General features: G+C 43.7%; 1 protein-coding gene across 1 annotated transcript in view; it reads right to left on the bottom strand.

The window, feature by feature from the left end:
• Positions 1-18,162, bottom strand: part of RYR3 (ryanodine receptor 3) — a 365,900-nt gene that overhangs the window by 101,269 nt on the left and 246,469 nt on the right. Inside the window, exons 47-55 of the mRNA XM_047075357.1 lie at positions 17,399-17,568; positions 14,798-15,018; positions 12,352-12,442; positions 10,587-10,727; positions 8,965-9,128; positions 6,811-6,889; positions 2,771-2,860; positions 1,623-1,769; positions 1,351-1,413 (exon numbers count right to left, since the gene is read on the bottom strand). Of these exons, the coding sequence (XP_046931313.1) occupies positions 1,351-1,413; positions 1,623-1,769; positions 2,771-2,860; positions 6,811-6,889; positions 8,965-9,128; positions 10,587-10,727; positions 12,352-12,442; positions 14,798-15,018; positions 17,399-17,568 (1,166 nt within the window). The remainder of the gene's footprint in view (positions 1-1,350; positions 1,414-1,622; positions 1,770-2,770; positions 2,861-6,810; positions 6,890-8,964; positions 9,129-10,586; positions 10,728-12,351; positions 12,443-14,797; positions 15,019-17,398; positions 17,569-18,162) is intronic.

Below are 18,162 nucleotides of genomic sequence, written 5' to 3'. Positions count from 1 at the left end.
GGCTGTTTCAGGCAGCCTCGGGAACTGAGCACCACCAAATGCTAACAGCACATCGCGAAGTGTCTCCCATCATTAATTAGTCTGTGTTTATGCACCTCATTAGTTTTTATAGCTTCCCCTCCATACAGAAAACAGCTTCTAATTCTGTCCTTCCCTTATAACTTATTATCCTGGCAGTCTGATGCATTTATGAGACACACACATTTCCATCTGAAACTGCATTCTGGCAGGACTTGGACATTTTACTCCTGACCTGAAACAGGGAGATGGCAGTGGGTGTCAGAATCCCCCCAAATCCCTTACCTTAGCAGGCTAAAAATAATCACATCTTAGAGAAAATGGCTGCAAATACAATTGTTCAAAGAGAGTTCATCTTTCTAAGGCTTAGAAAATAGTGACCTGGATTCAAGGGTGTATGTTGGAAAGACACTTTCTTTAAGGTCCAAAGGGCTGGTGTGACGGACTGTCTGGGGAGTATCTGCCCTGGGTTGGGGCCAATCCTGGCCACCGATGTATGCGGGAGGGGAGGGATGGGAGGAGGCAGCTTGGGGCTTTTAATTTCATCCTCTTGGTTGTACGCCCCTGAATTCTGCACCAACACGGGGCACTCAAGAGAATCTTCCACAGGACATGAGATATGCAAGTGCCCTTGCAGCTGTCGGCACCTGCTGGGACCAGGAAGTCACCCTCACCCTTGGGGGGGCTGCTCCACAGGCTTTCTCCTAGCTCTTATTAGTTTTGTTCCAAGTTTTTTTCCTCCTAGCTGTTAGTTCTGTGTGTTGATACAGTAATTTGCAGTTTCTTCCTCCTTTTAGTGAGTCATTACCTGTGATGATGGCCCTGGAAGAAGTACAAAGCCTGGCCTCCTTAGATAACCGGTTTATTCTAGCCGAGACTTGCCCTGTGGCCCTTGCCCAGTCTGGTTCTTTTCAATTCTGATATTTCAGTGGTGACATGTTCTAGGCTTTCTCCCCTCTCCTCACTCCTTTTTCATTTATTTTAATTTTTTAAAGAGCCCTTCTCTCCCTAGGGTCATTATTTTTTTTTTAAGGTTCTTTTTAAGTTTATTTATTTATTTTGAGATAGAGACCACAAGCAAGGGAGAAGCAGAGACAGAAGGAGAGAGAGAATCCAAAGGAGGCTCCATGCCGTCAGCAGAGAGCCTGATGTGGGGCTCGGTCTCACGAACCATGAGATCATGACCTGAGCCGAAATCAAGAGTTGGATGCTCAACCGACTGAGCCACCCAGGTGCCTCCTCACTCCTTTTGAACAAAACTCTTTGGAGGGTATTATGTCCTGCACTTGGGGGCTTTAGAAAGCAAACTGTTCTGGAAGCACCAACACTGACCTGGAGCTCCCTGGAGAGCACAACGTTGGAGAGGTCCAGGGGAGCAGGACTGTAGCTGTTGCCCTGGGAAAGCAAAGGCAGAATCACTGGGTTTGCCATTATTTTCCTTACTCTTATCAGTATCCTGACTTCAGCTACCAAAGACGTATCCCCGAGAGATCCCCAGGTTTCATTGTTGGTAGTCCTCGCCCCTGACACACCAGGGACAGATTTCCCAGATTCTCTGGGGATTCCTCACTGGCCCAGTGTTGGCCCTGGGCATGGTGTCATACCTGGCTGGCCTGGGACACGCTCCGAAGCTTCTCATTTTCCCGCTGTTGCACCAGGGCCTCTCCCTCTTTGGTCCTCTCCACAGACCAGCCCACAGCCAGCATGGTTTTCAGGGACTCTCTAGCAGGCCAGCGGTAAATTTCCTTCTCCTGGAAGAAAATCCAGGCAGAAGAGCTTTGCAGAGCACGCCCCTGCACTATGACAGGCCTGACTCCCTGGAAAGTTGGCCCCCACGGTGGACGTGGTTGCAGCTGGTTCCAGCCTCCTCTCTCACTAGGTCCAAACACCCTCTGCGGCATCTCACCTGAAACATGTCATTGTCAGCCTTTCTAACGTTTCCAAGTGCAAGACCCTATAGTCTCCTGCCTCTGGAGGAAACGTACCAAACATTATCCACAGTTTATGGATAAAGAGGAGCAAGAATAGGAGGGTGACTCCTCATGCTCCAGTCACTGTTTCAGTTGGGACATGAGGGAATCCATCTGCACAAAACTCTCCTTTGTGCTTGGGAAGTAGAGTTTCTTAGATTTAGAATTCTCTTGAGCTCTGCACCATTTTACAAATGGCCAGTACACCTACAGAGATACATATGCCATCCTTTATGTGTGACATAAAGCTGAAAGCTTACGAAGAACTCTTATTGATACCAAGATAGGAATTCGGAATTGAGTTGAATCAGATTTAATAATAATAATAGTAATAATAATAATAATATCATCTCAAAGACACCTGTCCATACTTCCCTAGGGGTCCTTCTCTCTACTCCCTTCATCTGTCACAACTGGAAGTTATTTCTACCTTAGTTTTCTCCAGCAATTCAATGCTTCCCCAACCCCAAATCCCCCATGTCAACAGTCTGACAAAAGCCCTTCCTAGTCCTGTTGCAAGTGAATTACGAATGCATTTTGGCTCAGCCTCCAAGGGCTGAACAGTGCTTCTCCATCCAATGGGTCCTCAGGGCCAAAGAACAGAACGTGAGGATGGGCTCCTGGAAATCGGTCCTTGAGGGTCTTGCCCACTGGTGAGTTTCTGAGGAGTTTATGTAAACTTGAGAATGAATGTGCCCTGAATTCCTCTGACCACCTGATACAATTCTCAAATAAGGACAATCAGCATGGCCACTCAGTGCTACCAGAGGCGAGTTTCCTACCTTTTCTGTTAATGTCTTGAAAGGCCTTATCAGTGGATGGGTCTTCACATTTTCATCCAGGGAAATTCCATATTTCCATCCATTCTGACTCTGTAGAAATGTTCTCAGTTCAAATATCCTTGGCATCCAAAGAGCCCTCCTATATGACCCAAATCCCAGCTTCTATTTTCACTGAACAAATGGAATAATGGGATGTGACAGAGCTTGAAAGTTCCCCTCCAAAATGTCTAATTGATCCTTTAAGGCCATTAAGCTCTCTGCCCCCCTGGATTTTGAACTCTGCCCCCTTTATTTCTTCTTGTTTCAGCAGCTGTCCTCGCTGCTTACTCGCTTGTGTTTCAGACAGAAGGATGTTTCAAAAGACCTGAGAACAACGCTTCTCAGGTCAGTGTGTCATGTTCACAGGCAAGGAAAGAAGTCAAGGCTAAAGGCATCTGAGGACTGGTCCCACTGCCCACTGCTTGGAGGAGGATGACCTGACTTGCACTGCTTGTCTGCCAACCCTAGGGAACAACTGTAGCAAGGCAGGTCTTCTAGCATCATAGAAGTTTAGGAATTTCAAAATCCATTCAACAAACATCAGCTGAATGCCTACTACATTAGGTGCCAGACTCTGTCCCTGGCACTGGGGATACAGAGGAAAGTAAGAGCCCCTGAATTGTAATAACCTCACAGTTCAAAGACTCCTGGATGTTCTTTCTCAGGCTCTGCCTCAGCCCATGCATTAATGTGTATGTTTCTCAAGTTTCTGTCCCTTCTCAAAGGTACACCCTCCCTGGTAGATGTAATCCAGGCCCACGGTCCATAGGTGGCCTAATCTCAAATCGGGATTGCAGCCCAGATCTCTTCCCTAGTTTTCAAACATATTTAAGTTCTATTTGGATGTCCACAGGTACCTCCTCACATGCCTGAAACAGAATTCAGCATTTTACTCCTCTAGGGGGCCTCTCCTCTTGGGTTCCCTGGATCTCAGTGAATGGCACCAGCTACACTAACTTTCCAAGCCAGAAGTGTGAGAATCTTCCTCGATGCCCCCTTCTTCTCTGTACCAGCTCATATTATGTTCAACTTCCCAGACATATTCATTTGTCTGCCTCTCCCTAGCTTCCCTGCCAGTATTTTAGTTCAGGCCACCATTGGCTCTCACCTGGAGTATTGCAATAGCTTCCATGTGGTCTCCCTGCCTCCAGTCTTGCCACCTCTCTGTGGACTCCATTTTCTACACCACTGTCAGGCAATATTTATAAAATCACCGAGATCAGGGCACTCTACTGCTTTAAGATTTTCTGACTCCCATCTGTCATCATGGTAAAACCCAAACTCTTTGTGGACTCTAAAGCTACAGCGAGATCTTGTTGACCCTTCTAGACTCATGTCTCATCCTTCTTCATCTGCTCTACTCTGTGATCCCACCATATTGAACTATGGTTCCTTAAAGCCACCAGATTCTCTCTTGCTTCTCTGCTCTCATCTGCTGCTCCCATGGACTGCATTGCACTTGTTACCCTGTGCCTGAACAACTACCTGTCCCTTATCATATAGCAGAGATGTCACCAGCTCAAGGAAGCATTCCTGGACCCCCACTGTTGACTTAGGGACTCCCCTTATGGGTTATGTGCTCTAACCCTGTGCTCATTCCCACAACCTGTATAATGGCTGGCCTATTTTCTTTATCCCACAAGAGTGTGAAGTTCTTGAAAGCAGGGGAAAAAAGCTCTTTTCTTTGTTAGATGATCAATGCCCACTTGGCAATGGTGAGCAAACATGTTTCCTTATAAATGTGCTTATAGTCCAGTGGGAGACCGAGAGAGAGATTCATCAAATTCCACACCAGTAAACATGTAGTCAATAACTGGTGAAACTGTTTAATTGTTATAAATATAAATATTAATATAAATATATAAGCTGCTATGAAAATACCATGAAGGAAAAGAACAAGATGCTAAGAGGGCCTTTATCTGAGAAATCTGGGAAAGAAGTGTCCTAGGAAGAACTCACATGCGGATGGATATTTGAAGGATGAATTGGTAACTGGTGTTTGTTTGTGTGGGTGCAGATGGGGACCTGGCTCAGAATGAAAAGGGTTTCAGGCTTATGTAGAGTGTGTGTGTGTGTGTGTGTGTGTGTGTGTGTGTGTGTGTGAGAGAGAGAGAGAGAGAGAGAGAGAGAGAAAGAGAGAGAGAGAAAGACAGACACACTAAAAGGAGGGGATGAGGTTGGAGAGCAGAGGGCAAAGGGAGAGAGGAGGCTGGAGATGGCAGCAGAAGCCAGATTAGATAGTGTCCGCTGTTGGGCGATGTCTGGGATTTTGGCCTTTGTATTAAAAACGGTTAGGCTATTAAGGGATTTTAACAAGGAGGAGGGCTGAACTGGAAAACAGCGGTAGAATATGACTAAATTTACATACTGAAACTAGCACTTGCCAGCAGCGTAAAGGACAGAGTGGAGAAAATGCACGTGGGCAGACTAGTTAGGATGTTACCACCATCATCTGGGCAAAAGATGACTGTAGCTTGGACTAAAGCCATGGCATAGACAGACATACACAAATTCAAGAGAGACTAAGGAGGTAAAATCCACATGGATTAGTAATGGATTGGATACTACTTTGGATTCATGGAGGTGTCCCTTTCCCCTAATTCATAGGCTGGCCAAATGGGCATACGTGAAGACCTTCTAGAGCAAGGGTCAGCAAACCGGAGCCCTTTAGCCAATCCACCCAACCCCACTTGCTAAATACAGTTTTATCGGAACACACTCTTTCATTTATGTGTTATCTCTGGCTACTTTTGTGTTGCCACAAAAGTGATGAGCAGTTGTAACAGAGACTGCTTGGCCCGTAAAACCTAAAATGTTGACTATCTGGCCCTTTATTGTATTATTTTAAAAAGTTTTTTAATGTTTATTTAGTTTTGAGAGAGAGAGAGAGAGAGAGAGAGAGAGAGAGAGAGAGAGAGAGAACGCACAGGTGCAAGCAGGGAAAGGGCAGAGAGAGGGAGACAGGATCCAAAGCAGGCTTCATTCTGACAGCCGAGAGCCTAACGTGAGGCTTGAACTCACAGAACCATGAGATCATGACCTAAGCCAGAGTTGGATGCTTAACTGACTGAGCCACCCAGACGTCCCTCTATCTGGCCCTTTACAGAAAAGGTTTGCCAACCTTTGCTCTAAAATCATGACGTATTAGCCCACTCTATGGTTACGAGGGTTGTTGTTATCACCAGCCCCAAACAGAAACTGATCAAAGGAAAAAAAACTGACCCCAGATCAATGCAGAGGCTGAGAGAGCGGCTAAAGGTGTCCCCTCTCTAGGGCACACTGCTCGGAGGTGGTTTTCTGTGGCTCTGCAGGGGAGACGGGTTCACTGCTACATGCTCGAAGCCGCAGCTGAGCAATGGCCCCAGTCCTCAACTGGCGGCCCACAGGAATCCTGGATGTCTTTGGCACATTCCTCCCACTTTGCCTGCCAGCATTAAAGGGCTGACAGAGCAATTAAACTCATTAAGCAGCCTGACCTCATGTGGTGAGGAATTTTAAACACCAGATGGACAGGCGTATTAATAAGGGAGTGTCTGGAAGTTCTACGGCTGCCTACCATGGGAAGATGCGGGTCCTCCATAGAATGAAATGCAGCTTGCCGACAAAATACAAGGGTAAGGCTTTCAACTGCACTTCCCTTTTCCCAATGCTACATTCAAAGAAAGAATTTCATGAACGCCTCCTGCCCCATACTATGCATTTATGTCAAAATCATGTGCTCGGTGCAAACTCCAGAAAATGCAATGTTTAGAAAAGAGTTAACACGCCCAGAATCAATCATTTTCCTGAGAAATACAAAAAGCAGCACCAGCCACTGCTGCTGCCTATTTCTCCGACCTCCACCATCCCTGGGAAATTGCTGCTCAGAAATAATGAATTCTCTTGGCATGGCCAGTCTGTCACTTAGACAAATCAGGCAGATTTCCAGGATTGGACCCTTTAATGTTCTTGGGCTGTTTTTTCTTCCCCCTGACAATTGTCAGTTGGATGATAATCCCTACCTTGTCACAGGCCCATTTATCATGTGAATGCTCCGCGTACTTGGTGACGATGTACTCCCATTTTTCAGGCAAGGAAAAACTGAAATGAGAAAAAAAAAAAATTACAACCTCCCCAAGCATTTCAGCTGGATGTACTGAAAAGATGGCCAGAACCAACGATCAGCTGGCAGAAGTTGGACGGGAGGGACCAGCTAACCCAAGGCTGAAGCTGGATTCCCAGCTGTGAACTTCATGGCCTGTCCATGCTGGGTCATAGACACACACCAGGTCTTATTGGAGGACATCACTGTAGGAGCCTCTGCTGCACAGGTGACCTTCCAGCTGCTCAAGATTCCATTGGCTCCTGTGCCAGATCTGACCTGGGTTAGACAGTGTCCCCTTATCCAAAGACACTGCCTGTAACCTCACCAACTCCAATCTGGGAATGCCAGAAAAGGGTAGACAGAGAACCAAATGTTACAAAAGACTGTCTACTTTTTTGGATTCAGAGACTCATGTTTAAATATTAGAATTTGGTTAGGAGAGCAGACACTTGTTTCTGTTGGCCTGGCAGCTTCTGTCCCATCTAGTGGTAAAAAACAAAAACAAAAAACAAAACAAAACAAACAAAAAGCACCCCCATTTTCCTTTGAGGAACATGTCTTGAATTGCATGGAGTCTTGTGCGAACAGTCACCAAGAATGGACATCTGAGTAGGCCAATCAGACTCCCTCTCCCTGGAATTTGAGTCTTGAGTTGTTTGAGGCCAGGGCAGCAAAGTCTTTGCGCTGATTCATCTAATGGGGATACTACTTGAAGGTTGTTCATGTTGTCACCCTGCCTTGGTTCCTGTGCTTCCTGAGGCCTGGTTGGTCAGCTTTGCACTAGGTTTTAATTATAACCCTGTATCCTTGCAATCATGTGCTTTTCTGCTTAACTTCTAGCTCCTGTTACTTATATTTTTGGGAGACCCATACTGATGCCAGAGGTATATGTGAAGAAATCAGAACTCTCAAGATAACATGGAACCACACTCATCGCTAGCAAACAATTGCTAGTGTATATCTCAAAATGTTTATAAAGGCATCCAAGTGATTACACCATCTGTCATCCCTTCAGTATGTTTACGTTTTCACAAGGTGAAGTTCTCCGAAGTCAACACCTGCGTCTCTTGGGCTCTAGCTTGGTACTTTATCACACCCCTTACCTCTTTTTTACAGCAGGTTCAATTCTATTTCCTGCCATCCACTCGCTCAAGGCTCCATGTGATAGGATGTGTACATAATTTTCCCAAAGGTGAATTTTATACATTATCAAAGCTGACGGCCCCTAGGAATGGCTCAAGCTATGCCTCTCCTATGGGAGCTACCGCCACAAACCACAAGTCTAAGGGGCTCTTACAGGATGTCTTGATTTCCCTGTTCAATCTAAAGCATTTTTAGAGCTCTTCATTTAAAATGCACCCGGACATGAAGACTATATGACCCACAACGCATGATCCTAACTAGGAAAGAACTGCCAGAAGACAAAATTGGGCATCTGTTGCCCAATATTTTATCCGCGGCCTGATCATCACTAGAGAGGGATGCTGGGGAACCAGAGGGAGGAAGTAAAAGACACTATTGTAGGGTGATTCTAAAATTCCAGCATCCCTTGGCATGGCAAAGAGTGGGTCCAGTCTTTCAAATAAGGACCCCATGCTGTTCTCTCACTCACACCCTGAGGCCTTACTGGAGTTCAGCTGAGTGTTATTTATAGAGTTGTTTTGATGTACAATGCTATTAGAACTATAGAGGCCTAATTCACAAAGAATGAAGATTTTTGTCAAAAAATTCATTAATAAATTAATTGCATCATTTGTCAGCGTGGTTCTTAACAATGCCTCGGGTGACATTTATTTGTGGAAAGCATTAGTCTCTTATAATAAATAAACCAACCCCCGAAAGGAAAGCCCAGAATATAATAATACAGCACATAATCAGATATGGACGGATTAGACCTTCAGAAGCTGACAAAACCCAGTGCCTAACGTGACTTGTAGCGTGTCAAAGAAAATGATCCGCAGGGTTAGCAGGACAGAAGGAAGAAAAGTTCATAATCCTCGCCACCTTCTGAAAGAGAAACACCAGCCACTGGCCAAAATGTCGACTGGCTTAGAGATGATTCTGGACTCACTTCATGGTGTTGATAGGTTTGGGGTCAAAGTTGCCATCTGCATCCACTGAGATCTGTTTCTCCAATGTGGCTGAGATTCTGGTATCTAAGTAATCTGGTGGTAGCGCCCCAGCTATAGCACTGAGACAAGGAAGGGCCATTCGGAAAAGGTCTGGGTCATACTTCTGTGAGGAAAGACAAAGACCATGATAGCACAGAGATGAGAACTAGTGCCGCCCACAGGGAACAACTCATCAATGAGCTGAAAAAAATAAAACGCTTGCGTTTGTCCAGATTCACCAAAATGGGGAACATCTATATCCTTTGATGCTTTCTGGTGGAAACTTAAGGATCCTTGGAAGATCAAACGACAACCCGTAAAGCCCTCAAGTCACCATTTGCTTTAAGGTGAAAATCCTTTAATCAAAGTTTAAATCAGTATCTCCCAAATAGTTAATTGCAAGAATATCTAAGGATTACAGTGGTCTATAAACTTGCCTACCATAGATGGTTATAGACCCAACCTGTGACTGGAGAGGACAGGAGAAGCTCTGACAGTCCTCTCTGTAGCTGATATGGGTCTTATGTAGGTATCCTCAGCAGACGGCTCAATATCACACCTGTTCTCTCTTGAATGGGGCCGGGAAGAAATTTCAGTCAAATAATATGGGGTTAGGAACAGTTTTTGATCTACTCCTACTAGACCAAAGGAACACTGGAATAAATAAAATTTAAGTGCAGGTGAACACCAATTGGAGCTATCCACAAGCTTCAGACTGTGGTAAGAAAGCCAGACTTACTCATTTTCCACCTTAAAAAAATTTTTTTTTCAACGTTTATTTATTTTTGGGACAGAGAGAGACAGAGCATGAACGGGGGAGGGGCAGAGAGAGAGGGAGACACAGAATCGGAAACAGGCTCCAGGCTCTGAGCCATCAGCCCAGAGCCCGACGCGGGGCTCGAACTCACGGACCGCGAGATCGTGACCTGGCTGAAGTCGGACGCTTAACCGACTGCGCCACCCAGGCGCCCCTCATTTTCCACCTTTAAAGATGGTGACCTCAAAAATCAAAATAAACTGGGCTAAGGGGAGGGGAGGCAAGTCTGACAGTTTGAACTGTATTTCAGTCAGACTGTACAGAGGCCTCTTACTCACTTTTCTTCAAGCAAGTGGCTGTGAAGAACCTTCCTCAGAATGGTATGTGGTCTTTTGAAAATCCCACATCTCAACATCAGAGCAGCTGTTGGGGATTCTCCTCTACAACTGAGCTTGGTAAAGACTGGCTAACAGGGGCCACACGATGTCAGGAGGAAAGGAATGACAGTGAGGGTAAGTCATCAAGACTGAAACTAGGAAATATTTTTGTAATTTGCTCTGGAAGTCCTTCTCCTGTGTTTTAGCTTTGTGAGTCTGACAGGTTATTCAACTGCTCTGAGACTTTTCCTCGTCTATGAAATGATGATTAGCATAGCTCCTGTTTCACAGACTTGGGTAAGGATGGTGTGATATACACTTGGGAAGTAACCGGCTCTGTTCCTAGCACGTGGCAAAGGCTAAAAACATTAGCTATTTCTATTCACAGGCATTTATTACTCATTGGTTATCAAGGTGCTCCCTCTTTGTTCAGAAGTACTGCCATTACCTTATGGGAGAGGGAGTCGAAAATCCCCCAGAAGAGCTTCTCCGTCAGGTGCAATTCCTCCTCCACAGCTAGCCCGTAGCTCCCCCATCCTGAAGGCAGACAGTAATACTTCCAGCACTGTTCATAGTGATTTGTCAGAAGCTGGGAGGTTTGAACAGGATTGCACCAGTGGGTGGGGTACGGAAGATCCACAGGCATCCGCAACACGCAGGGGAGAACACAACAGCAGGGGGCAGACATGAGAGTGAAACCAACAGTTGAAACAGTTGGGTTATCTACAGAGAGGCCCTCAGACACCACTGGGAATGGTCTGCTTTCCTGCCTAATGAGCTCTAGCCGGAGCTGAATCCACCTGATTAACTCTTGTGCCTCCTAATGTGCCCCCAGCAGTTGCTGGAAAATGGAGAGGAACTCTTTCTACTTCAAATGAAGTAGTTGCTATCTAACACTGCAGGCACTCAAAGGTGGGAATAATTTCTTCTCAGACATTTGCTTATAAATCTAGAAGACTCTGAGTGATGCTGATATGGAGATGGTGAGGAGCACCCCGTGGGGTCTGAAGATTTTCTCTATGCTGATTACTGCCTGTGGCTTCCTTGCTTTTCTCTTGAGCCTTCTGATGGCCCAGCCGTGTTACAACAGTTCCACATGTGGCCAGGAGAGGGCAGAAGCACAGCGCCAAAGTTCCTATCCCAACAGGTGGAATCCACACCCTCTAAGAAAAATCCCGCTGGTCTCAGAAGTAAAAGCGAGCTTACTGAGTGCTATTGATGCTGCTTCCTTAGGGACCAGAATCCAGCTGGCAGTACAGGCCTGCTGAGGAAGCAATGCCAGGTTGGACGATGAAAACCATAGTTTTCAGCTAAAATGCTTACTGGGATTAAGATTAGAAGAATAGCCCTTGGAGGGCAGTGGAATCTCTGACAATATACAAGCTGCTTTCTGCCTGGCATGGAGACAGAGGATTGAACTGAAGGCTTCTGGGAATTCTGTTTATCCCAGTAAAATGCTTCTGGAAATCCTTGGCTTTGCCTAATTCTGAGAAAAAGGAAAAGTTCTGTTAAAGTCACCAGGCAGAATTTTCAGGTGTGGCTAGCCACTGCCGACACAATGAATATGCAAATACGGCAGGTACCTCATAGGTGAAAGTTAAAAAAACATTTTTCTCTTGGGTGGGCAGTTGATTGTGGTGCCCTCCCACCCAGGCCCAGATGCTCCCTGTGCTAGTGATAAAATTATTGTAATTTATGAGAAAATCATGAATGAGACAACAAATAGCTCTATGGTTCTTTCTACTTTACATTCATAAAGGAAAGCAGGTAAGAGTTAAAAACAAACACAAAAGAGGGTCTGTTCCACAGGGGAAAAAAAAGGCACAAAACAGTATGGAATAGAAAAAGGACAATTTAGTTTCTGTACTTGAATGAATAATCACAAGGCCTTCAAAGCTTTTTGAGATTGGATACATTCTGAAAACGTAGTTAAGGCAGGAAACTGCACAATCCAAGTCCCCCTCATTAACTTCTGCTAAATAACACGTAGCCAGTGGAAAGCAATTAAAGAAAACTGGAGCAGTTAATGATCTACTCTCTGCAACCTGGACATTCAGAAAGGGGTGTGATAGGGTGGGTTGTATCTTTTTAGCCCTCAAAAAAGTAAAACTCATTGAATGTATATTTTGCTCCCCCAATTGTGAAGCCCTCATGTTTTGCAAGGCAAGTTTCTGTGCCGTGGACTGTATTTCTGCAGCAATAAAGAGGTTTACCTTAAGAGGCATTTTGCAGTATTCGTTGAGCTGCGGCACATCAAAGACAAGACGTCGCAAGAGTTGCTGTAACATTGAAGGCCTCAAGTGACTGCAGTAAGAAATAAGAAAGAATAGAAAGGTAAGAAAATGATAAAAGAAGGAAGAAAGAAGAAACACTCATTGATAACCATATACCAGAGCTAAGCCTCAGAATAATTAGCTCCTAAAACAAGATCTTGGGTAAATCACGGTCAATGATAACACACTTTAAAAGTAAGTACAGGTGATCCTTTCACAACATGGCAGCTAGGGGTGCTGACCCCTCCAGCATATAACTTTTGACCCCCTCCAAAACCTTACTAATAACCTACTATTGACTGGAAGCCTTACCAGTAACACAAACAATTGATTAACACGTATTTTGTGTTATATGTATTATATACTGTACTCTTACAATAAAGGCAGCTAGAGAAAATGTTAACAAAATTATAAGAGAAATATATTTATAGTATTGTATTAATTGAAAAAATCCACATACAACTGGACCTGTACAATTCAAACCCGTGTCATTCAAAGGTCAACTGTATATTTAAAACATAAAAGGGGAATGTGTGGCTAACGAAGTGAGATACCTAAGGTAAAGTCTAATCACCAGGTGATAAGATGTCCTAGAGTCTATGCATCATCAAAATATAGTTACGGATTATGTACAAAGAATATAATAGAAAGAAGGTGCAGTTGATTTTACAGCCATCTCTAAGGGCCAACTGTCTCCTTGAACTCTGCAAAGGATGATGGAGTTGACCAGTGCATAGGTGGAATCTGAGGCCACCTACTGGTGTGACTGCAAGGGAGTTTAAGACCCTCTGAGTTACTATCCAATCTCTGAAATCCTCATTATTGGAATCATTTCTTTAGGTTAAGGCTCTGTCCTCAAAAAAACAAAACAAAACAAAACAAAACAAAACAAAACAAAACAAAACAACCCTCCTTAAACAGGCAAATACTATAATCAATTAGCGAACAATTTATCAAATTATCGAAGAGTTCATGGCGTTGGTAGTTGGTACAATTCTGAAATAGAGAAAGGAGAGATAAACAACATTGATTCACTTTTATTTTTAGATTACCAAGGCTTTTAAAAATTGAATGGAATGTCCAAATTCTCTGCACAGAAAAGTGCCCATATACATAATTTAGCATGTATGTTCAGTTCAAGACCTACTGACTTCCAACCACAGATGCACAAGGAGCCATGGAGGCCAAGTTAATGACTGATGTTAAATGTTGGAATGTCAGGAAAGAAATCCTACAAGGAGAATGGATGCGAATGGAGATGGACAAGAGAACTCATCTGGCTGACAACTTTTCCAAGAGCTGGCCTTGTGATAAAAAGTCCTGGAGTAAAAAGTGAAATATACAGCAAGTAAATGGCCTTGTCTCTAAATCTTGGAATTATAATATAAAATTCATTACTAATTATTGCTTTTTTTTCTAGGTAGCCCTAATCCCCCCCCCCCCCCCAGTACATAGTCATCTCTTGTGTGATTAGGAAACCATTCATTCAACAAGAATAAGGACCATATCCAGCGGGCCACTACAGGGACACCTGCTGGGCCTATCTCCTGGACATCCCAGAGCAGTGGTTCTCAATCTTGGCTGTATTACGGAGGCACCTGGGGAGCTTCAAAAATTATAAGCCTGGGTCCCATTACTAAAGGTTTGATTTTGGGGGTTGAGGTATGGCATGGACACTGGATATTTATTTTGTAGCTCCCTATATGATTCCAAGGCAGAAAACACTGGCTTAACACAGCAAATCAGCATCTGGACCATATTGCTGACACCTGCTATTGGAAGGGGCCTTCTTCCTTTGACCCTATCAGACTTGACAGTTTTCTGAGGATCCAAGTCTCTTGGGTTGACTTTACCATTTTCCTTGGTTGCTCTGATACCTATCTGCAGTGGTGAAAACTACTGCCATTCATTCCCCCCTGGGACTGGAGATTCCTTCTTATCTTTGCTCCAGGTTCTTTGAGGCTTACAGGTAGGCTGCTTTGATTCATACTCTTACATCTGGTCTCTGTGTAAAGGTCCACTCACTTAGAGAAGGAAAATCTTGGTTTCTGGTTTTAGGAACCAAAACATTAGTTCTTAATCTGAATACTTAAGGCCTGAAAGACAGTTTCATCTTCTGTTCCACCAACCCTCAGGGCAAGAGCCTGAGCTGTGCCCCCCATTTCTCCATAGTGAGAGATGAGACTCCATGCAGAGGTGATCAGCAAACTTGAGGTAAGTGGGAGTCCCCGCATAACCTAAGAGGAGATGTCTGGGGAGACGTTGGTGTATGGCTAAGGCCTGGAAGCTTCCTTAAGCTGGAGTCACCAGATTATCAATTATACAATTAAATGCAGTTGACACGGATGCACACATGGAGGTGAAAACCACAGGCCAGGGTACTTACTTGCAAATGGCAAGCAAACATTCTTCTATGGTGTCCCTCTGAGCTTTGGTGAGGGAACGTCCCTTGGAAAGCCTATATATTGTCTGTAGTGTAGAATCGATCAAAGAGGTGTAGTGTTCTGCTCCGGCAAAGAGAGGGGCACATCTTGTGAGGAGCGGAAGCACAGCAGAACATAGATACCTATTTAGTGCAAGCGCGGCCTCTGTGGTGCTTAGGGAAACCTAGGAAAGGGAATTGGGACACTGGTTAATCACCTTGGGAAAGACAGAGCACAGCTTACCCTGCATATGGAGATCCTGTCTAGCAGGTTGGAAAGCTTACGCATCACAGTGTTTCACAGTAACAGAGTGAACAACTCCCTACCTTGTCAGCAGACCTACTTCTCTTTTGCATTTTAAATGGAAAAAAAAAAACCAGGTTAAAAGAAAAAAAATAAACAGAAGGAAAGCAAAGGCTGGCTGGTCCTAACTCATTCCAAATGATCCACAAACATCTGTTCCCTTCAAAGAGGGATCCTAAAACCTATTAAAATCAGCGGATGACCAGTCTAACCCAACATTCTTCATGTTTGCAAAGTCCAACTGCCAAGCTACTATGTTATTATTCTGTCTTAGCTCTTTTTTCTCACCTTGTGCAGACTCACAATTTGTCCTGAGGTGATTTTGAGATTAGTAAGTGGCTACTGGCCAAGCGAGCCGTCAAACCACTGGTTTTGTGACAGGTTTACAGAGAGAAAGTGGAGCTGTGACCTTATCACTTAATTTATGAGCATTGTGAGCAATTCACTATCTGATAAATGGCACGAGGGTAGAATTCACTAAAGAGAACCTACCTTTGATGGGAAAAGGGTACAAGGAACATAAACTTAGGACTCACTCAAAAACTCTCCTTTAATTCTCAGTGTTCTTTCTCATTCACTTAGGCTAGACACAAGGCAGGCCCAGTTACTGACACTTAGTCAAAGCGTTCTTAGCTACCATCTTTGAAAACTGGGCAACTTCAAAAGAAACCTTGAGATCCACAAAGATAAAATCTTATCATTATTTCCTGTGATTATCATAGCCATTGTATCTGTAACACATTTTCTGTAAGTTATGACATGATAAACTGTCTTGAACTGTACACATTTCTGGGTATTCCTATTAATTATCAAAAGTTTGTCTTTGATAAGACTTAGTAATCCTACTGAAAGAAATAGCAAATCTTTCACATTTATCATTTTGGTAAATAGAGTTGTCACAATGGGGAAGGACAGAGCTTTGATTCCAGTGGCTTAAAAGTTTTCAAAAGAGAATGCATAAAAATGCATGTGTTAAGGAACTGAACATTTAGCTTATTTTGCTGCAGATTGTGCCTAGACAAGCATGTGATTTGAACACCAAATGGAAGAACAGAATTTGCTATTTATTTGACCTATAAAAAACCCAAATGCTTTGATCAGGAACCTTGGGAATGTCCCAAAAGTGAAAACAATTACCATTTTTTTTATCAAGTAATTTATAGAAAAAACTCAAAACAAAAGTAGCTGTGGAAGCAATGTTTTAATTATCCAAAACGATCATATGTCCCAAACACCTTCAGGAATATGTCATTTCTTAACACCATGCCAAAAATAAGAATGGATCTTCCATTCAGACTGGGAATTGTATTGCTTCCCATTTCTGGGTGATCCTATACATTTGCGAGTAACCCATTCAAATGAAATCCATCCCAGTTAAGGTACTGGCTAGCTGACCACCCATCACAGAGCTCAGACTTCTATCTCTATTGGACACTAGGTGGAGCCTTTGAGAGACTTTATGATTGATTAAGAAGACCTGCATCTTCTGGCTCTCCAAAAAAGTAACCTTACATTGGCAAGATGTTTTTAGACTTACGCTGATCGAATTGTTCTTTTCTCCTTGGACCCAGGACTTCTGGTGCACTGTTTCTGACTTGGACAATCATGCTTCTATGCTTTATAACTCCTGGGGCCTCTGTCTTGATGTCTGTTGATGTTGGATTACTATACTTCACCCTTGACTTTCAAACTTGGGTTTGACTTGGCCTCTGGTCTTGACCTTGCCATGCCCAAAGCTCCAAAACTGCTTGGCTTGGAGATTATCTTTCCTGATGGTCAGTGCATGAAACTTAAGGAGAGTGGGAAGAGTATTTCCAGCCTATAATGCTGCCAGCCAGACCTTTTCATAAGCAACAAGCCCTGGTTCTCAACCAAGGGAGATTCTGTCCCCTAGGGGACATTTGATGCTATCCAGAATTGGTTTTATGGGTGTGCTACTGGTATCTAATGGGTAGAGGTCAAGGGATGGTGCTAAATATCCTATAATACACAGGATGTACCCCCACACCAGATAGTGCCAAGGTTGAGAAACTTGCAACAGAGGAATTTGGATTAAATATGTGAGGTCGAGTTTACCTACATTTAATTCTCTGGCCCAACAAATTAAGACCTTCCATTTCTTGGTACTTCTATTTTCTTACCTTTAAAGCCGACTGCTAACATGTAATCAGTGAGGAGATAGAAAATAATCACTTTGAAATCCAATGTTACTAACATACAATGATGGGAAAAAGATAGTTTTCCTTATTTTAGCCACTTACTGTATCTAGAGAGGCAGAGGCTCTTAAGTCAGGTAAAAATCCAACCTCTAGCAAGTGGAGCAGAAAAGTTTGATCCTTAATGCCATAAACACGATCCAAGAACAGCACCATGGGTGCCTTGTGGTCAGGGCAGAAGTTGGCTGCCATATCTGGCTCGCTGACCGACCCATCTGAAAGACACACAGAGAACGTCATGGCCCCTTTTCTATCTCCACAGACTCAAAGGCCACACAGAGTGTGTCTGTCTACACACCTTGTTCTCCTAGCAAGCAACAGGAATACAGTATTGTGCTGCAGCCAGCGGATACTCGCTTGGAACAGCCGGTTGCTTACATTTCAGGAATTTTCTTGAGCCAGTTGTTAGACATACTCATTATCAACAACTAAAATTTACAATTAAGTAAATTATATTTAGAAAGGTGACAAATACTCAAAACGCATCACCTCCTAATGACTTTGCTATCAACTATATTTTTGAGGTTATTTATATCTGTTTAATTTGCATGTTGGAAATACAATACAGTGGTGTGCTATGTGCATTCTCTTTCCAACTCCGTGGCTCAGTGACACACATTGAGAGCCTGAAATGGACCATGGTGAGAGTACTTACACCACACAAAATGGGCAAATGCCAGGAATCGGGCTTGGTTTTTTTGCTTTGTTGACTGAAGACAGAAGAAATGAAGGAAGAAAATGTAAGGGAGATTAAGTTTAAGAGTGTGTCTTGTCTGTAGCCATTACATCATAAATAGCACAAAGCTGAG

The sequence above is a fragment of the Lynx rufus genome, unplaced genomic scaffold, assembly GCF_022079265.1.
Source record: "Lynx rufus isolate CCGP_SWC_20201006 ecotype Redwood Valley unplaced genomic scaffold, mLynRuf1.p SCAF_13, whole genome shotgun sequence".
Taxonomy (NCBI): domain Eukaryota; kingdom Metazoa; phylum Chordata; class Mammalia; order Carnivora; family Felidae; genus Lynx; species Lynx rufus.
Note: the sequence above shows the minus strand (reverse complement) of the source record. Positions and strands in the feature narration are given on the sequence as shown.